This window comes from Esox lucius, chromosome 23 (assembly GCF_011004845.1).
Source record: "Esox lucius isolate fEsoLuc1 chromosome 23, fEsoLuc1.pri, whole genome shotgun sequence".
NCBI classification, from domain to species: Eukaryota; Metazoa; Chordata; class Actinopteri; order Esociformes; family Esocidae; genus Esox; species Esox lucius.
The window spans coordinates 17,132,620-17,156,686 of NC_047591.1; the positions used below are offsets into that span (position 1 = coordinate 17,132,620).

General features: G+C 42.9%; 1 protein-coding gene across 3 annotated transcripts in view; it reads right to left on the bottom strand.

Moving 5' to 3' along the window:
* Positions 1 to 24,067, bottom strand: part of col7a1l (collagen type VII alpha 1-like) — a 68,693-nt gene that overhangs the window by 27,166 nt on the left and 17,460 nt on the right. For all 3 annotated transcript variants that reach the window (XR_003777868.2, XM_034290125.1, XM_034290124.1), the window contains exons 11-48: positions 23,740 to 23,856; positions 23,246 to 23,392; positions 22,683 to 22,802; positions 18,667 to 18,825; positions 18,231 to 18,344; positions 17,944 to 18,093; positions 17,652 to 17,789; positions 17,236 to 17,382; positions 16,935 to 17,054; positions 16,122 to 16,268; positions 15,366 to 15,617; positions 14,810 to 14,949; positions 14,214 to 14,337; positions 13,355 to 13,498; positions 12,908 to 13,095; positions 12,066 to 12,143; positions 10,846 to 10,863; positions 10,720 to 10,746; positions 10,497 to 10,565; positions 9,776 to 9,856; positions 9,404 to 9,430; positions 8,772 to 8,816; positions 8,284 to 8,361; positions 6,812 to 6,907; positions 6,533 to 6,559; positions 6,024 to 6,077; positions 5,851 to 5,922; positions 5,653 to 5,712; positions 5,519 to 5,554; positions 5,385 to 5,429; positions 5,190 to 5,225; positions 3,877 to 3,921; positions 1,995 to 2,030; positions 1,867 to 1,902; positions 1,543 to 1,575; positions 986 to 1,057; positions 208 to 267; positions 59 to 94 (exon numbers count right to left, since the gene is read on the bottom strand). Coding sequence is in view for 2 of the 3 variants with exons in the window: in XM_034290125.1 (XP_034146016.1) it covers positions 59 to 94; positions 208 to 267; positions 986 to 1,057; positions 1,543 to 1,575; positions 1,867 to 1,902; positions 1,995 to 2,030; positions 3,877 to 3,921; positions 5,190 to 5,225; positions 5,385 to 5,429; positions 5,519 to 5,554; positions 5,653 to 5,712; positions 5,851 to 5,922; positions 6,024 to 6,077; positions 6,533 to 6,559; positions 6,812 to 6,907; positions 8,284 to 8,361; positions 8,772 to 8,816; positions 9,404 to 9,430; positions 9,776 to 9,856; positions 10,497 to 10,565; positions 10,720 to 10,746; positions 10,846 to 10,863; positions 12,066 to 12,143; positions 12,908 to 13,095; positions 13,355 to 13,498; positions 14,214 to 14,337; positions 14,810 to 14,949; positions 15,366 to 15,617; positions 16,122 to 16,268; positions 16,935 to 17,054; positions 17,236 to 17,382; positions 17,652 to 17,789; positions 17,944 to 18,093; positions 18,231 to 18,344; positions 18,667 to 18,825; positions 22,683 to 22,802; positions 23,246 to 23,392; positions 23,740 to 23,856 (3,374 nt within the window). In the remaining variant the exon portion in view is untranslated. The remainder of the gene's footprint in view (positions 1 to 58; positions 95 to 207; positions 268 to 985; positions 1,058 to 1,542; positions 1,576 to 1,866; positions 1,903 to 1,994; positions 2,031 to 3,876; positions 3,922 to 5,189; positions 5,226 to 5,384; positions 5,430 to 5,518; positions 5,555 to 5,652; positions 5,713 to 5,850; positions 5,923 to 6,023; positions 6,078 to 6,532; positions 6,560 to 6,811; positions 6,908 to 8,283; positions 8,362 to 8,771; positions 8,817 to 9,403; positions 9,431 to 9,775; positions 9,857 to 10,496; positions 10,566 to 10,719; positions 10,747 to 10,845; positions 10,864 to 12,065; positions 12,144 to 12,907; positions 13,096 to 13,354; positions 13,499 to 14,213; positions 14,338 to 14,809; positions 14,950 to 15,365; positions 15,618 to 16,121; positions 16,269 to 16,934; positions 17,055 to 17,235; positions 17,383 to 17,651; positions 17,790 to 17,943; positions 18,094 to 18,230; positions 18,345 to 18,666; positions 18,826 to 22,682; positions 22,803 to 23,245; positions 23,393 to 23,739; positions 23,857 to 24,067) is intronic.

The window sequence follows — 24,067 nt, forward strand, 5'->3', positions numbered from 1 at the left end:
ATGTGTATGTTTCATTGTAATATTGTTCAAATGTCACAATGTTACAGAGGTTATTTACCTTGGGTCCTGGTTTCCCAGACAAGCCAACATTTCCCTGTATGGAAAATCAAATATGTCACCATGTTCAAGAGCATCATGGCTCATCTAATCAATGTCCTATCACTTGTTCCACCAATTTGCGAGTTTCTCTGTAAATGTAGCACTCACCCTCTCACCGTTATCACCCTTTGGTCCTTGCTGTCCAGGAATACCAAAGCCAGGATTACCCTGGAGAAGCCAAACAGACACAATGTATCAGCCTGAAATAAACAAAAGCTTTTTCTATCTGGCAATGATATTCCACGGAGAGCATGTTGTCTAACGTTTGTTTTGTGCTTGTTGTGACTGTAAGAAAAGACCATATTAAACAGTTTGAGTTCTAGGATTACATGAATGGAAAGTAATAAAATAACACAACTTAAGGTAGGCTACGCCATCAAAATTCAATAATCTTCAGGTTTTCCTCATACGTGTCATGTATATTGTGATGGCCGATATGCTGTGGTAAACTAATCAATATGTCATTTCAGCTTTGCAGAATGATCGTACATACAGTGAATACATTGAATGGCACAGTCAGCTGATAATAAGATGATGTTCTTCTGATTAGAACACCAACCAACTGACCCTCTTATCTGGGAAGATGTTGGTTGGACTAACACAACCCCACCATTCATTTTACAGAGCTGTTACAGGGTGACCAATGATGCCTACAGATCAGACGCTCAGGTGAATTCAGCGCATGTGTAAATGCAGTTGTGTAAATGCAGTTGTGTAAATGTAGTTGTGTAAATGTAGTTGTGTAAATGTAGTTGTGTAAATGCAGTTGTGTAAATGCAGTTGTGTAAATGTAGTTGTGTAAATGCTGTTGTGTAAATGCAGTTGTGTAAATGTAGTTGTGTAAATGCTGTTGTGTAAATGCGGTTGTGTAAATGCTGTCTCCCACCTTTTCCCCTTTGACACCTTGTACACCCTTCACCCCCTGGGGTCCAGTTGGACCGACAGGACCAATGTCACCCTGAGAAAGAGAACACACACACACACAAGCTACTAAATGAATAGTTACACCCACACACACACACACACACAAGCTACTAAATGAATAGTTACACACACACACACACACAAACTCAGGCTACTAAGTAAACACTCCCCTAAAGTTGAATGTACAACTATCACTTTTAAAAAGATAGTTTAACAGGGACCAGAAGTTAGTAGTCACTAATCAGAAACGTAATTGTTCTGTTATGTAACGTTAACTGTCAGAAATGTAACTTTAAGGCCTGGTTTCACATACTAGTCTAGGACAAAAAAATAAAGTTCAACAGAAAACTCCATTGAGCTAGTTGTTTTAGTCCTAGACTAGGCTTAATCCACGTCTGCGAAACTGGTCCAGATTGTTAAAGATGTAGCACTTTTCAAGAACCCAAAGACCCCCCCAGGGTTCTGAAGGTTTTGCCCAACATTAGAAATACCGAAACAGGAGTTAATAAAACAAGTTACCCTGGTGCCCTTCTTCCCTGTGGGACCAATGACCTGTGGGGATGAAAGACAGAGGGTGACTTATGTTGGGCTATTTGCTGTAGATGGGACTCAGAAGGACAATATGAGACAACTAGATTTAGCTGCAGGACAATTGTTCCTGGACTGGATCTAAGACGAATTACTATATATATACTGTATATATATAGTAATTCGGCTTAGATACATACATACACACACATATATATATAAATGTGTGTATACATACATTTATTTTTTATTTCTGGGGCTAAAAGAAGTGAGCCACCTGTTGTTGAACATTCATTCATGATACAGTTACATTACCCCTTTGGCTGGGTCACCGGGAACTCCTCTCTGTCCCTATGGATTGAGACCAAAGGGTTAAATCAAACAAACACACAGGCACACACACACCGACACACACACACAGGCATCAAACCATCAATACTCACCTCATCGCCCTTTTGTCCAATAGTTCCCATCAATCCCTGAGAGAGTGGAGGACAACATATTGATTAATATCCAATTGGGTAGATAAAATACAAACTAAATACAAGCGTACCTTCCTATTTTAAAATCAAAGCTTTTTTTGCCAAATGTAATATTACGTTTAACAAATAAGTCAAAACAAGTGATATTTTAAGAACTTAGAAAAACATGAGCTTAAAGTCCAGTCTCTCAGCTTTAATTTGAGGGTATTCACATCCAAATCAGAGGATGGGTTTAGGAATTACAGCTCTTTAATATGTAGCCCCCTCTTTTTCAAGGGGCCAAAAGTAATTGACTCAAAAGCTGTTTCATGGACAGGTGTGGACTACTCCGTTATTTCCTCATCAATTAAGCAGGTAAAAGGTCTGGAGTTGATTCCAGGTGTGGCATTTGCATTTGGAAGCTGTTGCTCTGAACCCACAACATGCGGTCAAAGGAGCTCTCAATGCAGGTGAAACAGGTCATCCTAAGGCTGCAAAAAATGAGTTTTTTAAGGCAAAGAAGTGGAATATTCTGCAATGGCCAAGTCAATCACCTGATCTGAACCAGATCGAGCATGCATGTCACTTGCTGAAGACAAAAATAAAGGCAGAAAGACCCACAAACAAACAACAACTGAAGACAACTGCAGTAAAGGCCTGGCAGAGCATCACAAAGGACAAAACCCAGCATTTGGTGATGTCCATGCGTTCCAGACTTCAAGCAGTCATTGCCGCCTGCAAAGGATTTTCGGCAAGGTAATAAAAATGTATTAAAAAACATTTTATATATGATTGGGTTAATTAATCCAATTACATTTGAGCCCCTGAAATAAGGGGACTGTGTAGGAAAATGGTTACAATTCCTAAACGTTTCATACAATATTTTTGTTCTACCCCTTGAATTAAAGCTGAAAGTCTGCAATTAAACTGCATCTCGTTAGTTTCATTTCAAATCCATTGTGGTGGCATACAGAGCCAAAAATATTTCTGGACCTAACTGTACGTTTGAATGAAGCTAGCCAGTAGCCACCCACCACACACACGTGCACATTGACTAACTCATTCCTATCAAAGTGAGGACCAAACACTTCGTAAGATGTTTTACAAAAAATCTATTTTTTGAAAATCCCTAAACCTTACCTTAACCAACCCCAAAAACCTATCTTTAAGACTAAATCCAAAACCTAATTATATCCCTAACCAACATGTCCAGTTCCTCTTGCACCACTTTGAGTTTAAAACTCTAACTGGTGCTTATTTAAACCAGCCCTTCACTTTTTAAGCAGTGAGAACACACACTCATCATAAATCAACATACCTTAGAAGAACTTAGACAGTTGTTGGATCATTATCGGTTTCTCTAGAGCAGACCTCCAACTAAGTAGCTTATGTAACGCATACAAAACTCTGTTTCTTAATCAAACAGTGAATCGCAAAGGGCATTTTTAATACGGTGTGCTGGCTGAGTCAGACAAGACCTGGGGGCTAAAATCCCTGGCTGACAAGGATAGGGTGGAGGTGGGTGAAGGATGTCTGCCCCCACTAATAAGCTGGGTTAATTTCCCTAAGGTCCACCCACTCCTTCATACAGATGATTCAGTGGTAAAGCTGGAGTGAGAGTTAGAGGGGAGGGATTTCCTGAATAGTTGCAAACTTTGATGAGCGATGTGAAGGATATGGCAGATTCTGCGACTAGGGGATTTGTGAAGGGAGTTTTAAATAAAAGTGGACATTTGCCAACGAGCCTGATAGACTGCGCATCAGGACAGTCAGGGTCACGTTCATTCAATACCAAACTACAGACAACAGGGAGGGACTAGCTCTTTCTTAATGCAAAAGTCTTGGTAATGACGGTGTTACTCACCATCACTCCCTGTGGTCCCATAGGCCCCATGTCTCCTCGATCACCCTGTAGAGAGACAACCGCAACGTGATCACTATCATCTGATCAGCGCCACCCTCACACAGAACTGCAGTGAAACTCCAGACGTGCAGCAATGCGACATACGACAGCTGTATAAGAACAGGGACTAGGGCTTGTTTGAATTGCACGGCCACCTGCAGGATTTGCTTCAGCTCTTCTTCTGAATTGGTCTACTCTCTGTGCTTTTCCAAAGTGATGCCAGACTGCTTCAGCTATGCCTGAGGTCGGGGCTCTGAGGTGGCCAACTTGATTGTGTGATTGTTCAGTCTGTACACTTCTGCTCCAAGTAGGTCTTAATTGTCTTTGAGTGTTTAGGGTCATTATTGTGCTGGAAGATAATGATTTTGCAAATCAGTCAAATATGTTTGTTTTTTTGTAAGACTTCTGACTTATGGTTGAGGCATTACACTTTGGTGCCTTTTGACTCGGCCAGATACTAAGTAAGCACTTCACTGGATTTCCTTATGTCCCTCAAGGAAAGTGACCTTTAAGAACCGTTCATCAGATACTGACAGGTGTTTCTGTCTTCCACTGAGTTTTCTATCTTTGACTTGCCTAATTTCTTTAAATTTCTTTATGACATTTCTTCTATTCATCTCATAAGATATCAATTACCTAATGGACAACACAAGACATTCTTTTTAAATTGTATTACTGTTTATTTGTATTAATTTTTTATATGGTTTTAATCCTATTTTCAAGACCCTCTGGCATTTCATGGATCAGTCTTTGTGTTTGACAGACTAGGCATCGATTACCTTTTCTTGATTATCTATTATTCTCTGATTTGTAGAGTAATTATCCATCGAATTACAGCATTACACACACACGACAACATGCACACACACAATGCCCTTAAAAAATAAATCTGGTAGCTGAGGCGGGGCGTAACGTTCATGTTAATTATGCAGAGAACATTTCAGTATGAGGCGGGGCGTAACGGTCATTTTAATTATGCAGAGAACATTTCAGTATGAGGCGGGGCATAACGGTCATGCTAATTATGTAGAGACTATTTCAGTATGAGGCGGGGCATAACGGTCATGCTAATTATGTAGAGACTATTTCAGTATGAGGCGGGGCATAACGGTCATGCTAATTATGTAGAGACTATTTCAGTATGAGGCGGGGCATAACGGTCATGCTAATTATGTAGAGACTATTTCAGTATGAGGCGGGGCATAACGGTCATGCTAATTATGTAGAGACTATTTCAGTATGAGGCGGGGCGTAGTGATATGAATGCAACTCACTTTATCTCCTTGGTTGCCTTTCAGTCCCTTCTTTCCCTACAGCAGAAGAGAAAACATGGAACGTGAATCAATTAATTATAAAGGCCTCTTCTCCTTTTGACGTGTCTAGAGTGTGATATAATTATAATGGTCCCCTGTATGGTGTAATGAATATGGGTAGCCCAACACAACATAATAAAGTTCATTAATAGCTACCCGTGGTCCGATAAGTCCTTGTAACCCTTGAACCCCAGGTTCTCCCTTAAAATGAGAAAGGAAAGATGATACTTAATTGGTATGAAGGCTACACACATTAGAAACTACAAAACCCAACTGTCACCATGCAGTACCTTTGCTCCCACAGGTCCCGACAGGCCTATTATTCCCTGCGGGACAAAGATGAACCAATCATTAAACCACACAAGTCCCCTGAAGCAGTACAAAAACGTCATATTGATGGACATAAGATGTGACCAGTCAGTACCTTTTCCCCTGGCTCTCCACGTGGGCCCTGGACACCGGGAACACCAACACCCTCCTCTCCCTAAGGCAAACAGAATACACCATCAATCACAGTCATATCATGACCATAATCCTTTCACAATCATAATCATCTCATCACTATAAGAGTCAGACCAACATATAGCAGATACACCATGTAAATGAAGAAGGACAGTCTTACTTTGTCTCCCTTCAGACCAGGGAAGCCAGGAACACCATCAACTCCAATGGGACCAGGTTTCCCTTCTTGGCCCTGGTTTGTATCAGAAAAGAAACAAGTCCAACCCTTATCAATAATGATGTTAAAGTGAAAAAGATGAGCAGTAACTGAGCATACAGAAATCCATGACTTACATCATCACCGTGATCACCTTTTTCCCCTTTTGCCCCTGCCTTCCCGCGCAGACCCTATGCAAACATCACAACACACAAACGCGATTTAATCCTACCCTATAATACTATCACCCTAGAACATAAAAGTAGTTCAAGTCCCATTAATCTAGCTACTGGGAAATAATAAATATAAATTCAACGTTAATTATGTGTAAATGTTATTATAGATTTTTTTTATTTATCCAGAGTAAAAGGAATACATTTTTTTCAAGGTAGCTCTTCCAAACATAATACATAAGAGCCACCATTTGTAAGCATCACTATGTGTCTTAAAAAGGGATCAATACAACATATTCATAATCCTGGCAGTGTTGTTTTGTTGTTTGTCCATAACAAGACAAATCTTCAAACTCCAATTCAACTGAATATCGCTTACAAAACTTACAAGTGTAAGCCTGATCAGTCCTCGACATAAAGCAGAAACCACGTATATATTTCAGAATGAAAAGACAAAGGAACACACCACTCACTTTAGCACCAGCCATGCCAGTCTCCCCCTGCAAGAAGAAAATACAACACAAATATGTCCATTCAAGCCGTGCTATAAAACCCATATCAGTAGACATTGCAAAATGAATATTATATCATTATTATTTATACAAAACATTTCTTTTAGATTAACTTATGATCAAAACTCTTTAGTGCTGTTTTTCACCACCAATTTATTTAGAATTGTGTGCCTGATGACCCAGTCTTGTTGGTATGACGGAACAATTTATGTAATTGCTCAACCACAGTATCTGTCTTACCTTAATGGATATTCCAGGGGACCCAGGTGACCCTGGCTGTCCAGGCAGGCCTGGGGGTCCAGAGACCCCTGGTACACCAGGAGCCCCTTGGGGTCCCTGTAATCAGACCAAGGACAGGGCTTTAAACCACAGAAAGCAGCCAATAACCCACATCCCACTGTTGATCTGCATCGGAAGCTGAATGGGATATTGCCCTGCACACTGCCCTGCATGTTAACCCCGGGGTCATGGCCACATTTCCATACCAACACAGCAACCTAATTATTCCCAGCTTCCAACTGGCTCATTCATCCCACCTCATTCCCCTAACTACTTCCCAGGTCTTTGCAGTAAATATGAATGTGCACTAAACACTGATGGTTTTAATTTATGTTACTCACTCATAGGAGGCTTCTATTATTGGAAAACATATTACTTAAGTTAATACAATTCATAAACCCTCTATGAAGTAATGCCTTTTTCAAGATGCCATTACAAAGGCTTTACCTTGTAAACAATTTATTAAACAGCAAAATGTTCATAACAAAAAGTTGTAGTGTTGGGGTTGTAGTGTTGTAGTCTTTGGGTTGTAGTGTTGGGATTGAAGTGTTGTAGTGTTGGGGTTATAGTGTTGTGGTCGTAGTGTTGTAGTGTTGGAATTGAAGTGTTGTAGTGTTGGGGTTGTAGTCTTTGGGTTGTAGTGTTGGGATTGAAGTGTTGTAGTGTTGGGGTTGTAGTGTTGTGGTCGTAGTGTTGTAGTGTTGGAATTGAAGTGTTGTAGTGTTGGGGTTGTAGTGTTGTAGTCTTTGGGTTGTAGTGTTGGGGTTGTAGTGTTGTAGTCTTTGGGTTGTAGTGTTGGGATTGAAGTGTTGTAGTGTTGGGGTTGTAGTGTTATGGTCGTAGTGTTGTAGTGTTGGGATTGAAGTGTTGTAGTGTTGGGGTTGTAGTGTTGGGTTTGTAGTGTTGTAGTGTTGGGATTGAAGTGTTGTAGTGTTGGGGTTGTAGTGTTGTAGTCTTTGGGTTGTAGTGTTGGGATTGAAGTGTTGTAGTGTTGGGGTTGTAGTGTTGTGGTCGTAGTGTTGTAGTGTTGGGGTTGTAGTGTTGTGGTCGTAGTGTTGTAGTGTTGGGGTTGTAGTGTTGTGGTCGTAGTGTTGTAGTGTTGGAATTGAAGTGTTGTAGTGTTGGGGTTGTAGTGTTGTAGTCTTTGGGTTGTAGTGTTGGGGTTGTAGTGTTGTAGTCTTTGGGTTGTAGTGTTGGGATTGAAGTGTTGTAGTGTTGGGGTTGTAGTGTTATGGTCGTAGTGTTGTAGTGTTGGGATTGAAGTGTTGTAGTGTTGGGGTTGTAGTGTTGGGTTTGTAATGTTGTAGTGTTGGCATTGAAGTGTTGTAGTGTTGGGGTTGTAGTGTTGTGGTCGTAGTGTTGTAGTGTTGGCATTGAAGTGTTGTAGTGTTGGGGTTGTAGTGTTGGGGTTGTCTATGTCTGTGAATACCCACTGATGATCCAGGCTCGCCCTTTCGTCCGGGAACATATTGACTGTCCCCTAAGCCTGGTATCACATACCCCGGCTCCCCCTGGCAGAGATAAAGGTCACATATATAAATCACAATGTGGTGAACTCAATATTCACCATACGAGTGCATGTTTGGGGGCAGGTTATTAAGGACAGAGGGTCTAAAGGATTTGTTGAAGCTCAACTTAAAACATCTGTTTAATCACTCTGTTGAAACCAGCATTTACATCACAGCAGGCAACTGTTTTTCACAACATTACAATGCTGTTGTATTAGGGCACAATCATCAGCCATATTAGATTAATTTAGTAAAAAACAATTTATACAAAACAATTAGACAATGATTTTGTATAAATGCAAAACCACTATTTACCAGTTAATTGGTTAGTATTAATGGTAAGCTGTGGGTGATCATTAATCATAAAAGGCCTGGTCATGTCTAGACTCATGTAGTTGTGAGGTTCTACTTACCCTCTCTCCTCTCTGGCCCTTTGGCCCAGTGGCCCCGGGAGGCCCCTGTGATTACAGAACATAACATGAAAATCATAACATGACACTGTTTCACCACTAAACGGCAAATCACGTTATTAGGTACACTGAATACACTGCCGCCAGAAGGCACATGAAGGAAGAACACCGCTTGGTGTCCAAAATAAGGCAGAGTATGTGATCGTTTTACTGAAACTTAGTAAACTATGAAACAAAAAAGGTTGGCAATATCTCGGAAATGTATAAATGATGGACCCAACAGTGTCTGAAAACCTGTCAGAAGGAAATAAAACCAAGAAACTGAATTTCAGTGTTCCCACCACTCAACATAATTAAGCATTATGACTGGTTGTCAAAGAGCATGGCAGCAGGGATTAGTAACTACTTCTGTGAAGGATTAAAAACCTTAGACGACAAGTTAAAGACAGATCGAGGCATTAATGGTCTTATATGTCATTCTGAAGTACAATGGCCCCCCTGTGGTGGGGGGGGGTCCCAAAGGACACCTATATGCCCTGGTCTAAAGAAATGCACTAACTTGGGAATTGGCAGCCTTTTTGGGACACAGATTTTGTTTAGTGTGAGTGTAAATGACTGGACACACTCAGACATACCAAATCACCTGGAACTCCTTCTACACCCTGGAACAGAGAAACACGGGTTATTAGTGGAGTCTCATTTACAGTGGCAGAAGCTCAAATGAAGTTAATAAGCTTTCTCACTGGACTAGACTGCTTTTACTGCTACTTTTAATAACCAAAGTGTTATTTCAATGACTTAAAAACTCATAGAGAACTACAAGCACATTCAAATAACTAAATCATAGCAAGACACAGCAACAGTGCTTAGCAGTCAAATGCATTAGATGAATCCAGAATTTTTTTAAAACAGGACCAGTTTTATATAAGTCTAATACATTGGTAAAATAGGAAAGCTTTTAAGTCAGTATAATACAATAATTCTGAAAGTAGCTTTGTTATAGTTACTCGCTGTCCTGCTGAACCTGGGGGTCCAGTTCGTCCTGGTCGCCCGGGCAACCCAGGGATACCATCGGTTCCAGGAAGTCCCTGTTAAAATAAGAAATATGGTTTCGCCAGAAAACCTTTGATCGGTGAAGTCCAGTATCAATCAATACTGAGGTACTGTAACACTGAGTTTAATAGGATCTTTATTTTGCTGTTGATGTTGATTGGCTATGGTAAAAGGGGCATGGGTTTGGCTATGGTAAAAGGGGCATGGGTATGGTAAAAGAGGTATGGTATGGCTATGGTAAAAGGGGCATGGGTTTGGCTATGGTAAAAGGGGCATGGGTATGGTAAAAGAGGTATGGTATGGCTATGGTAAAAGAGGTATGAGTATGGCTATGGTAAAAGTCAAATTCTAGGTGCTATTCTCCCTGTCATTACCAATTCTGACACAACTCCTCTTTGATGGTACAGTGGCTTTCATCTTTGAGAGCATCAGCACAGAGTTTTCTGTCTTTATACAGAAATAAAAACAACCAACCAAACACACCCCTACACACACACACCTACCTACACACACACCCCTACATATACACTCTTACAGTATACGCACGCACACACACACACACACACACACACACACACACAGATAGCAGTGCAGAGCAAGTGCCTTGATCAAGGGTACAACTGTTGTATCAATTCGTTTTAATTAGACAAGTTGGCGACACAGGGTGCCACTCACTCTCTCCCCTTTTTCTCCTTTGGACTGGAGGCTAAACGATTCAAACATCGCAGAATTCTGCTGGAGTCTCTGGAATCAAACAAATGTCATGAAATTAAGGCACAAACATGAATGAATGGCTGTTTGGATTTTTGGAGACAGAAAGACGTGTGTATATATATACTGCAGGATAGATAGACATAAAGGTAGACATAGATAGATAATACGGTGCTATAGAACATACCAGTCCACTACTTCCAGAGGCATCTCCCTAAATGACAAACAGAAAGACAACTAGTAAAACAACAACAAACCTGGTACAAATATTTATTTCATAAAGTTGGAAGGAATCAACTAGAAATATACTGACCTTTGCACCTTTCTGCCCCTGAAAGAGAAACAGAAAGGAAAAAAGGATAAATCCAGTCAATTTTCTAAATGGGTAAAAGATCAGCTGATGACTTTGATGTTGATGATGAATATGATGACTTTAACAATGATTTTAATGGCGACTATGACAATGATTATAATGGCGACTATGACAATGATTATAATGGTGACTATGACAATTATTATTATGATGACTATGACAATGATTATAATGGTGACTATGACAATGATTATAATGGTGACTATGACAATTATTATTATTATGATGATTATGACAATTATTATTATGATGACTATGACAATGATTCTAATGGTGACTATGACAATTGTTATAATAGTGACTATGACAATGATTATAATAATGACTATGCATGATTCTAATGGTGACTATGACAATGATTATTATGATGACTATGACAATGATTATAATGGTGACTATGACAATTGTTATAATGGTGACTATGACAATGATTATAATGGTGACTATGACAATGATTATAATGGTGACTATGACAATTATTATTATTATGATGATTATGACAATTATTATTATGATGACTATGACAATGATTCTAATGGTGACTATGACAATTGTTATAATAGTGACTATGACAATGATTATAATAATGACTATGCATGATTCTAATGGTGACTATGACAATGATTATTATGATGACTATGACAATGATTATAATGGTGACTATGACAATTGTTATAATGGTGACTATGACAATTGTTATAATGGTGACTATGACAATTGTTATAATGGTGACTATGACAATTGTTATAATGGTGACTATGACAATGATTATAATAATGACTAAGAATGTTTATAATGTTGACTATGACAATGATTTTAATGCTGACTATGACAATGATTTTAATAATGACTAAGAATGATTATAATGTTGACTATGACAATGATTATAATGCTGATAATGATTATAATGATAATTTTAACAATGAGAATAACAATGATCAGAATGATTATAATTATGATTATGGTAATTATAACGATGAGTATGACAAGGATGATGATTGGAATGATGATTACAACGAGGATGACGATTATAATGACGATGAGGATGATTCAAATTGTGACTATGATGATGAATATAATGACAATGAAAACTAATGCTAATTATTACTATTATTAGGATCATGGGGGCTATGATGACAATGATGAAGAAGAGGATATACCTTGCACTGTAAGGGGCAGGGTCCCTGGGGTTTGGTCAGCTCACCAGGGTCATCGGTTGGGGTGTCCAGCTGGGCAGACTAATAAAAAAAAAAAAGGTTAAACCCATTGATGCTAGCCTTACTGTATTACCTTCATACCACAGTATTGTTGAAAACCTGTTGCTGTTTGGATAAGAGTGAGTTCTACAAGGCACATTAAATCTTGATTTACAAGACAGTTGGATGTTTATATGTTTTATTTGTGAATTTATGCTTTTTCATATTTTGGTTTCTACTTGTTCATCTGATTTACATATTTATGGACGCTACCCTGTTTTTAATTTGATCTTCATACAGGCTGGTAACGTTCTTGTATTGTCAGTCATTTTATATGTGGGACAATACGATCCATTATAGGCTTCAATAAACATGTATACTGTGGTGTGGTTGGAATAAACACCTCTGTTATGTATATGACCTTAAAATGAACTCCATAAAGCCACTCAGCCTCTCTCGTTGCATCATCCATTATTTCCAAAGTGATGAACAGAATGTCTGTGTTTATCCCTTCGTTAAATAGAGGTAGTAGGTTATCAATGACAGCCTCATTTCTACCTCATGAACACCGTAACTGTAGCTGGAGGGCAAACAGAGTGCACCAGATCTCCAGTCGCACTTCTCTGTCATCATTGTTATGTGCTAATTGGCTGACAATCTGCACCTCATACCGGTTTAGCTTTGATCCTAGCTAAAGAGAATTATTTTGCAGAAATGATTAGCTAGTAGAATCCTTTAACAAAAAACTTTCATTTCAGTGATTTACTGTATTTGTTTTAATAATTCTGCCGTGCTCTGTGCCCTACCTCGTCATGTTGTCTGAACTCGGAGAGCAGCGCCTCACTGCAGATGTTGCTAATGAAGTCTCTCTCTATGGAGTCAAAGTCGTCAAAGTCCCTGGCATAGAATAAATTCTGGTAGCTGGTTGGAGAGGCAATCTTCCTCAGCTCCTCCATGTCTGCACTGGCCACCCCAATGGCCAGGACACTCACACCTGGTTCAGATGCCAGTTAATTTCAATGAGTGATGTGACAATATACAGTAAGACATGATGATGTAATGCAACGGAATATGCTAGATAAAAGCCTTCCCACAAGGGAAATTTATTATTATTATTGCATTATAAATAAAATTTATTAGTATCAATAAGCACTTCTGACTAGTGTTTCACCTCCACCGCCACAGGAGACCAGAGTGAATCACTGCCATCCTTTGACCAGCACCAGAAGACACATTATGACCTTTGAACTGACCATAAGCCTGGGCTATCCTGGACGGTTGCTCCACATCATCCACGGCCCGGCCATCCGTCAACAGCACCAGAACGTGGGCCACCTCCTGCCTCATTCCCAGAGACTCCTGGAACAGCTCTTTCAGCACATAATTCATCCCCTTGCCTGTGGAATCACAATGCTTTCACTGGCAATATCAACGTAAAAAATCATACAGGCACACACACACACACACACACACACAACAAGGCTTGCGGGTGCTTATGCAGGTACCATTTACAGAGTCAATCCATGTATTGATGTATAGGAAGTAAATATGCATGGAAGATGCCGTCATTACAAAATGAAAATACATCAAAGACAGCTTGTCACTATTCGGAAAAAGAGGTTCAGCTAAACATATTGACTTACAAATCCAAACCTTGAATAATTAATGTTTATGACTTCCCTTTTATTGCCAAATATTTCCAAAACAACACTAAAAGATATCCATGGAATTCAGTTTAGAATGACACCAATTCACACAACTTAAAAAAAAATAGTCTCAATATACAGAAAACAAGCTATACAATGATTATTTTAAAATAAACTATTAGAATAATACAAATCTCTTCAGGCTTAACTGTGGTCAATTAGCAGTTTACAGATGATTACTAGTGTGTTAATCCACTGCAGCAATCGTGCCGCTGAATCAACTGGGCTAATCCTCAATTAATTCTCATTGAGTCTATCTACAATTGTTAGCCTAACACCTACACATGTAGATACACAGTAAATACTGTCACATCCTATCATTACAGTCATCCTGTTCCCTTCATCACGACAGGTCAATGGTCTCACAGGGAGGAAGTTCATATTTACGGGCTTTCTGTGTGTGTACCTGTTTTAGTGTTGCCTCCTCCATATCGTACGCCACGAAGAGCTTTCAGCACAGAGTTCCTGTTGTTGTAGTCGTTCAGTCTGAACTCAATTCTTGGCTCATCACTGTAATGCACCACGGCAATCTGAGAACACAGACGAGGATATTACATATCTACATTAATCTGAGAAGTCAGACGATGACATTACAGGTCTACATTCATCTACCTGAGAACACAGACAATGACATTACAGGTCTACATTCATCTATCTGAGAACACAGACGATGACATTACATGTCTACATTCATCTAGCACACTCATCTAGTGCATAGGTTTTCATTCTGGCCCCCCGTGGAATCAAACCCACAACCCTGGCGGGGCATGCACAGTGCTCTAATGCCAATGACAGAAATGTGTTTACTGTAGCTTACTCAGGTGAATGAAAAAGGAAATCAGTGATGTACAGTTCAGCATCAACAACCCTGATATTAACCCTAAAACCTAGCAAGTATGTTAGGTGTATCATGTCCGATGGGTTATATAGTATGTATATATGGTCCTAAGATAAAAAATGTTGACATTTGAACCAATATAGAAGATAAGGGGACTCTCACACCTGCGCGCCCTGAGGACCAATCACAGGGAAGTAGGCAACAATCCGAAACAGGAAGTCCTTGAGTTTAGCAAAGTTATTGGATCCAATGCTCCATGACTCATCCACCAGGAACACTATGTCCGCCTTTACGTTGGCACACACTGCAACACGTCCACATACACACAGGGGATTGTGAACATGACAGCGATCATATAGCACACATCATCATCATCAGGTGATAAACGTCTAATCGAGGTTAGAACTTTGATTCTGAGGGCCCGTTAGTTTGCTTTGAATTGAATAGTCATTGCTAAGGACACGCCTTTTCACTCTTTTAATCCTAGCTGAGTAGGCATAAAATGTATGTGCTGCAAATTAGTCTGTTTCTTGTTATGTGTACATATGTACATTTCTTACCTGTAAATATATATTTTGTATATTTAGATTTTGCCCTGTGCAGCACTTTGGTCAAAAACATTTGTTTTAAATGTGCTTTATAAATAAAGTTGATATTGACATTGAATATAACGAATCACCTATGCAGATTTACAGGTGATATAAACCAATGTTTAAATACCTGGTCCTGGTCGAACAGTTGTCTCTTTCTCCAAAAGTAAGACGTTTCTGGTATTGGTTGTGAGATGGTCGATGGTGGTGGAAGCAGCGGCCGTTTTGCCCGTGATTGTGGTGGTGGTCTTGGAACGGGCTTTGGTGACGGGGGTGCGGGTGTTGGCTGGGTTGGGCTGTGAGGCCGTGATGGTGTTAGGGGGGAGAGGGGAAGGCGTGACGGGGACTAACTGGACGGACACCAGAGGAAGGTCCTTGGCCACTGTAGCAGAATAAATACACATAGATCCAGTTGAGTAATGTAATGTTCTGATTCAACACATTTAACAGGCCCCAACACAGACTTATGTGAAAAGCTAGTGAGTGAATGTATCACCATTGTGTTTGTGGTATCATTCATGTGAAGAAAGGTCCAGTGAATAAGATTCCAGTGAACACCATTCCAGTGAACACCATTCCAGTGAATAACATTCAAGTGAACACCATTCCATTGAAAAACATTCAAGTGAACATCATTCCAGTGAATAACATTCCAGTGAATAACATTCCAGTGAACACCATTCCAGTGAAAAACATTCAAGTGAATACATTTCGAGTTGGTAACATTCCAGTTAATAAACAATACAATGTATAGTAGCCAAAGGATGCTTTCCTCTCAGCTTATCTACAAGGATTGCAAAATCAAACTACTTTTAGAGTTGCTTTTGAGCCATCTGAACTGTCCCAGTGAGTTAGAAGCATCACGTGAAGAAGGGTTGAACCTTACATATCCTATGTTGGATAGAGGTGACTGGTCCCTCCACCTCTCCATACAATGGTCTGATGGTGAAGATGTAGGTTCTACCATACAGCAGGTCAGTCAGCTTGAACATGGTGTGAGCAGGGCCAAGCTTCTCCTTTTTGATGTTCAACTCTGAAGAGAACAACTCATTGTTAAAACATTGTCCTCTGGTTTTGTAAAAGACAGGAACAAATGCAAAAAGTGATGACAAAAAATGTATAGGATTCACAGAACCCCATTCTAAAGTTAATAAAGGAAACGTACAATGAATTTAACAAAATTACAATGTACATCCTAAATTAGCGCCTTAGATATTTAAAATGCCTCCAGGATAACTGTTATTCATAATGGCCACCAATCTTTTAACACATTAAAATGAGGAACATGAAACCAGGCATAGTTCACAGAGAATATTCAGCAAACAGTCTTCTTCTGAGATAGACTGAACTATTTGGAGATTTCCAAGAAGAAAGCAATTGGGCAAATCCAAGACAAACCCTGAAACAAATGAGTGGTACCCCCAAAATATAATCCCCCCTACCAAGCTCACATAAAGTCCTTAACACTAACCCTACACAGATGTTTCTGTTTTAGGTACCATTCTTCCTTATTTCCTTATTTTGTTCTTTCCATTTTTTATCCTGGCAGATCACCTGTCACGTGCTGGTGACTTTGCACTCACCAATCCAATCATGACTAGTCAGTGATTACTTAAACGAAGGGACAAAGGAAGGGCACGGACACTTCTGAACACAGCCACGGCTGTATTTGGCTGTGCTGGTGTCTTTGACGTCTGACCTGAGATGTGCCTCCAGGAGAGCAGGTAGCCAGAAGCCCCAGCCACACTGGTCCAGTTGAGGGTAGTACTGCTGTCTGTGGTGTCCAGCGCTGCAAAGCTGTTAACCTTGGGCAGGTCCACTTAAACACAAAATCATCACAGGCATGTTTTAGCTGGGCAACAACACATCACACTGCAGTGAATAACCCAATGAATGTCTCTTAGATACCTACCAGATATTTCATTAGCTAGTTGTGCAGTGCATTTTGGTCTTTAGGTAGTTCTCCGGTCCAGAATAATATCTGAGAGTCCAGTACTCACAAGTGCGTGCGGTGACTAGGACCGGACTTCCTTCTCGGCCCCCCACCATCGACGATACCTGGATCTTATAGGCAGAGCTCTCCTGTAACTTAGGGATGGTGAAGGAAGAAGTGGAGGAAGATACAAGCTGGGACTTCTCATCGCCACCTAGAGGCAGGGAGGACCACATACAATCAATATTTATAGGTTGATAAAGGCGCTATTTTGCAGTGGATCTTTCTTTCCTTCCTTCTCAACTTGAAGGGAAACATAGTTCTCAAAGGAGGGGTCATCTCAAAATGACAGGAATGTGTGGAGAAAGGCTGAAAGGAATCCAGAAAGACTAACTGACTTTGAGGCTGGTCTATAAGGCGTGTGAACATGTGGGAATGTATGTGTGCGCGCGTTCGTACTGCACACGAGTGTGCGTTCCTCACCATGGAAGGGGGTCCAGGTGATCTTGTAGCCAGTGACCCCAGTTGTCTTCCGCCAGGCCAGTTTGAAGGAGTTGACTCCTACATCCACCACCTTCACCTCCTTGACAGCCTGGATTAGCTCTGACTCTGTCACAGACGCTGACAACAACAACACGGTCCAATTAGACGGAGGCCACGTTCAAAATCCTACCCCGCGCCATGTGACATCAGTGCATGACTAAGTGACCATTCCCTAAACGCTGCGCCACTGCAGAAAACGGCAGCATCGGGTTTGACCCGTCTCCCCAGGTACCTGTGAGCTGTGAGAGGGAAATGTCTGGGCCCTCTGTGTTTCCGTAGACCACCTGGATGCTGACCACGTAGACTGTCTCCGGTTGGAGACTCTCAATGCGGTGGAACAGAACGCCGCGGTCCAGATACCGGAACTGCGGAGTGTCACCGTCTGCGCGCACACACACAAACACACGCACGCACACACACAACACACACACACACACAGAGTCGCTGCACGTCCTGAGGTGACATTCATCTAGGATACAATTCAGACATGGCTTAAGCGCAAGGAAACCACGGCGTTACCTATGGTCCAGGTGAGTTTGTACTCTGACGCCCCTACGATGGGGCTCCACTCCACGTCGATGGAGGAACTGGTGTAGGAGGTCACTTTGAAGTTAGACACATATCCTAAAGGAGCTGCGAGGAGGAGTCAACAGGAATTGACGTTACCAGTCGTCTTGCTTCTTTCACTAATTGGACTATCTCCATTTTTCTTATGCGTCTGCAGTGCCTTTGAATCCCTTGACAGGGGATGTTTTATTGTGTATTATTTGCTAGTGTTGGTTACAGAGGAAAGAGGTCCTACAGTCATCCTACAACAGGCTGCCTGATCTTGGTCCTAACGAACCAACAGGGTGTGCAAAACAGCCCAGTACTAAGACAACCGATTCAACCAATCGACTGTTCGGACTGGAGAAGACGACATACTTCACCATGAAAGGGCTAGTATGATACTCACAGGTGCGGAATGTAGCTGTGATACCGGGCCCAACCAGTGACCCGAAGAGGACATAGAGAGAGAGGACGTACTCCGTGTCATGGACCACATTCTTCAGATGGTACTCAGTGGTGGTGCCGTTCAGAGCCATCTGCCTGGGACGGTCCCGGCCCACAAACTCTGGGAGGACCACAGGCATAAGACATAAGATCTAAGGTCATATTTTCCCGTATTCGTTTTGGCTGGGATTTGGTGAGGGTATCCATGCTGAACCTGTGAGCTCACACTTTCTTGGCCTACACAGAGGAACATGAAGTTTTGGTGACATTCAGAAGGTTTATGGAAGAAAAGAAACTGGTCTTAGGACCAATGTTTTGTTCAATTGAATTGTGTTAGATGATTAGTACTATATAGTTTTAAATTAAATAAGATAAATTCATTGTTTTGGCCATGTGGTCACCAAGACCTCAATTTAATGAATCCCTTAGAGAACCATTCTACTTTAATACGTCAATTTCATACTGCAATGCTAAACTAATCATGTAAGAGTATTACTTATAATAATAATCCCAAGCAAGTCATTTCCAAGCAAGTCATTCTACAGAGAGCGCTTTTGTTGTTTGACTCCTGTTTTGAAGCATAGCCGGGTTGACATCACACACATCCTGAGGAGTTTTTAAAAGCCAACCATCCGTGAGGGGATGGAGAAGAGTACCACGGAAACCAACGGAAACCTATTCAACTGTTCATCACCTTCAGATGAAAGGAGAAGACACCCTAACATCCCCTCCTCCATCTTTTCATCTAGCCTAGATCCATCCCTTTTCTTTTTCCTTCAGACCCACACACTCACCCTTCCCTGTGATCTCCATATAGACACACTGTATTGATCATCAGAGGCCCTTCCCCTCATTAAAACAACAGACAAACCCCTCCATTCCATGTTTATTCCTTTTGCAATCTATCTTTCTCCTTTTCTGAGGGGGTGGCCAGGATTGGCTGCCTTTCACCTGGCAATGACACAGGAACCAGCCAGTGTTAGTGGTAGGGGCTCAGTGTTAGTGGTAGGGGCTCAGTGTTAGTGGCAAGGGCTCAGTGTTAGTGGCAAGGGCTCAGTGTTAGTGGTAGGGGCTCAGTGTTAGTGGTAGGGGCTCAGTGTTAGTGGTAGGGGCTCAGTGTTAGTGGTAGGGGCTCAGTGTTAGTGGTAGGGGCTCAGTGTTAGTGGTAGGGGCTCAGTGTTAGTGGTAGGGGCTCAGTGTTAGTGGCAAGGGCTCAGTGTTAGTGGCAAGGGCTCAGTGTTAGTGGTAGGGGCTCAGTGTTAGTGGTAGGGGCTCAGTGTTAGTGGTAGGGGCTCAGTGTTAGTGGTAGGGGCTCAGTGTTAGTGGTAGGGGCTCAGTGTTAGTGGTAGGGGCTCAGTGTTAGTGGTAGGGGCTCAGTGTTAGTGGTAGGGGCTCAGTGTTAGTGGTAGGGGCTCAGTGTTAGTGGTAGGGGCTCAGTGTTAGTGGTAGGGGCTCAGTGTTAGTGGCAAGGGCTCAGTGTTAGTGGCAAGGGCTCAGTGTTAGTGGTAGGGGCTCAGTGTTAGTGGTAGGGGCTCAGTGTTAGTGGTAGGGGCTCAGTGTTAGTGGCAAGGGCTCAGTGTTAGTGGCAAGGGCTCAGTGTTAGTGGCAAGGGCTCAGTGTTAGTGGTAGGGGCTCAGTGTTAGTGGTAGGGGCTCAGTGTTAGTGGTAGGGGCTCAGTGTTAGTGGTAGGGGCTCAGTGTTAGTGGCAAGGGCTCAGTGTTAGTGGCAAGGGCTCAGTGTTAGTGGCAAGGGCTCAGTGTTAGTGGTAGGGGCTCAGTGTTAGTGGTAGGGGCTCAGTGTTAGTGGTAGGGGCTCAGTGTTAGTGGTAGGGGCTCAGTGTTAGTGGCAAGGGCTCAGTGTTAGTGGCAAGGGCTCAGTGTTAGTGGTAGGGGCTCAGTGTTAGTGGTAGGGGCTCAGTGTTAGTGGTAGGGGCTCAGTGTTAGTGGTAGGGGCTCAGTGTTAGTGGTAGGGGCTCAGTGTTAGTGGTAGGGGCTCAGTGTTAGTGGTAGGGGCTCAGTGTTAGTGGTAGGGGCTCAGTGTTAGTGGCAAGGGCTCAGTGTTAGTGGCAAGGGCTCAGTGTTAGTGGTAGGGGCTCAGTGTTAGTGGTAGGGGCTCAGTGTTAGTGGTAGGGGCTCAGTGTTAGTGGTAGGGGCTCAGTGTTAGTGGTAGGGGCTCAGTGTTAGTGGTAGGGGCTCAGTGTTAGTGGTAGGGGCTCAGTGTTAGTGGCAAGGGCTCAGTGTTAGTGGCAAGGGCTCAGTGTTAGTGGCAAGGGCTCAGTGTTAGTGGTAGGGGCTCAGTGTTAGTGGTAGGGGCTCAGTGTTAGTGGTAGGGGCTCAGTGTTAGTGGTAGGGGCTCAGTGTTAGTGGCAAGGGCTCAGTGTTAGTGGCAAGGGCTCAGTGTTAGTGGTAGGGGCTCAGTGTTAGTGGTAGGGGCTCAGTGTTAGTGGTAGGGGCTCAGTGTTAGTGGTAGGGGCTCAGTGTTAGTGGTAGGGGCTCAGTGTTAGTGGTAGGGGCTCAGTGTTAGTGGTAGGGGCTCAGTGTTAGTGGCAAGGGCTCAGTGTTAGTGGCAAGGGCTCAGTGTTAGTGGCAAGGGCTCAGTGTTAGTGGTAGGGGCTCAGTGTTAGTGGTAGGGGCTCAGTGTTAGTGGTAGGGGCTCAGTGTTAGTGGTAGGGGCTCAGTGTTAGTGGCAAGGGCTCAGTGTTAGTGGCAAGGGCTCAGTGTTAGTGGTAGGGGCTCAGTGTTAGTGGTAGGGGCTCAGTGTTAGTGGTAGGGGCTCAGTGTTAGTGGTAGGGGCTCAGTGTTAGTGGTAGGGGCTCAGTGTTAGTGGTAGGGGCTCAGTGTTAGTGGTAGGGGCTCAGTGTTAGTGGCAAGGGCTCAGTGTTAGTGGCAAGGGCTCAGTGTTAGTGGCAAGGGCTCAGTGTTAGTGGTAGGGGCTCAGTGTTAGTGGTAGGGGCTCAGTGTTAGTGGTAGGGGCTCAGTGTTAGTGGTAGGGGCTCAGTGTTAGTGGCAAGGGCTCAGTGTTAGTGGCAAGGGCTCAGTGTTAGTGGTAGGGGCTCAGTGTTAGTGGTAGGGGCTCAGTGTTAGTGGTAGGGGCTCAGTGTTAGTGGTAGGGGCTCAGTGTTAGTGGCAAGGGCTCAGTGTTAGTGGCAAGGGCTCAGTGTTAGTGGTAGGGGCTCAGTGTTAGTGGTAGGGGCTCAGTGTTAGTGGTAGGGGCTCAGTGTTAGTGGTAGGGGCTCAGTGTTAGTGGTAGGGGCTCAGTGTTAGTGGTAGGGGCTCAGTGTTAGTGGTAGGGGCTCAGTGTTAGTGGTAGGGGCTCAGTGTTAGTGGTAGGGGCTCAGTGTTAGTGGTAGGGGCTCAGTGTTAGTGGTAGGGGCTCAGTGTTAGTGGTAGGGGCTCAGTGTTAGTGGTAGGGGCTCAGTGTTAGTGGCAAGGGCTCAGTGTTAGTGGTAGGGGCTCAGTGTTAGTGGCAAGGGCTCAGTGTTAGTGGTAGGGGCTCAGTGTTAGTGGTAGGGGCTCAGTGTTAGTGGTAGGGGCTCAGTGTTAGTGGTAGGGGCTCAGTGCTGGCGTCTATGTTTTTTCAGCAGCGTGTCAACACTGAGACGTCCAGAGGGGGGACGTCTCAATATCCCCAACTGTGCCGGTCACCTTCCACCGCCACACAACCCCAACCCCCTTCAACCCATCAGGCAGATGATCCTGATCGGGACCGATACAGTACTGTAGGGAGTCTCTGAGCGGCGGAGAAACCCCACATAGGGGAGATGCAAAACAAGGGGTAAAGGGACGGGGATAGAGCAAAGAAAACAAGAGGAAGAAAGAGCTAGAAATAGCGAAAGACATGGAAGACTGAAAGAAAGAGAGGGACGACAGAGAGAGAAATGGAAAGAGAGGTAAGAAAGAGAGGGGATTGTTTAAGGGCAGGTCTTCAGTGTGTAACGCGTGAATGTTTGTAATGTATTGTGGAGAAGTGAGCGGTCACCTTGGGTGGGCCCCCAGGCTAGCCGGTAGCCGGTGGCCCCAGGGACGGCGTTCCAGGAGACCACGGCACTGTTGGTGTTCACGGCAGATGCCTTCAGGGTCTGGACTGCACTGCTCTTCACTGGAGTGGGAGGGAAGAGAGGGTGAGGACTCGTTTCTGGACCCTGTTTGCAGGACAACGAGTGTGTTTTGGAACATCCCTCTCACTGAGCCACAGCCAAAGGGTTGCGGTATCTTAGACAGTTTTCACTAGACAGCATCGATCTTCTGATGAACAATAACAGAACAGTGTATAAGGGCCATTTAAATGAAAACACAGAGTCACCCTTAAACATCGTTGGGTTTTAATAGAGGAAGAAATACATGTTGAAGAGGCATTTATGATGTTACAGAAGGACATCCCCTTCAGTGTCCTGGTTAACGCACTGCCAGTGCCCATGGAAATTAACTGCTAGTTTTCAAGGTAACTCCCTGCCAGTGTCCGTGGTAACTCACAGTCAGTGTCCAAGGCAACTCACTGTCAGTGTCCATGGTTACTCATTGCCTGTGGCCATGGTAACTCACGTGTCTTGGCGTTGGTAGAGGTGACTGGGCCCTCAATGTCTACAAAGATTGGGTTGATAGTGATGGTGTACTCAGTGCCTGCTTGGAGGCCCTGGATCATGTAGAAGTTGAAGTTCTCCCCCAGGTTCACATTCTCTCTGTGGCCATCTTGGGGTAGATGAGCCAAATGGGGGGTGATGGAAGACAGAGAATAAGAAAGGTGTGAGAAATGAGTAGAAAAAAAAAGCATTGAGTCCTTTGATCTCAAGTAATTTCCCACCCTCAGGGGGTTAAAGCAGTGGGATATATGTCATTGTGTATAATTATTCAAACTGTATGTATTTAGTCACTGTTTATCAGTATTGTATCTGTATGAAGTTAATGCTTGTCCATCAGCGTTCAAGCTGTTCCTAATTTGCTGGCTTTAACAACAGTGTCACACACTGACTGATGGGTCAGTCTGTGATGTGGGTGGGGATGGAGTGCCAGTGGGGGTGGGGCTTGACTCCCAGTACCTGTGGAGGACCAGGTGAGGCGATACCCCGTGGCTCCTTTAACTGACACCCAGCGGGCCTGCACTGTGTCTGTGGTGAAGTTCTGGACCAGGAACTCATGCACTGGAACCAGTTTCACTGCATAACAAACACACAAACACACACACACATATTTCTGTTAAATTAACAAAGGTGATACAGGATCACATATTTACAGATTATTCAAAGAGTATACATTTTACACAGACAGTAGGAAAGACGTGCTGCAGCAGTACATGCATAATGGAGGCAGTAGATTAGACCACTGGGCAACCCTGGACACACAGATTGTAATAGTGAGGGAGTTCAG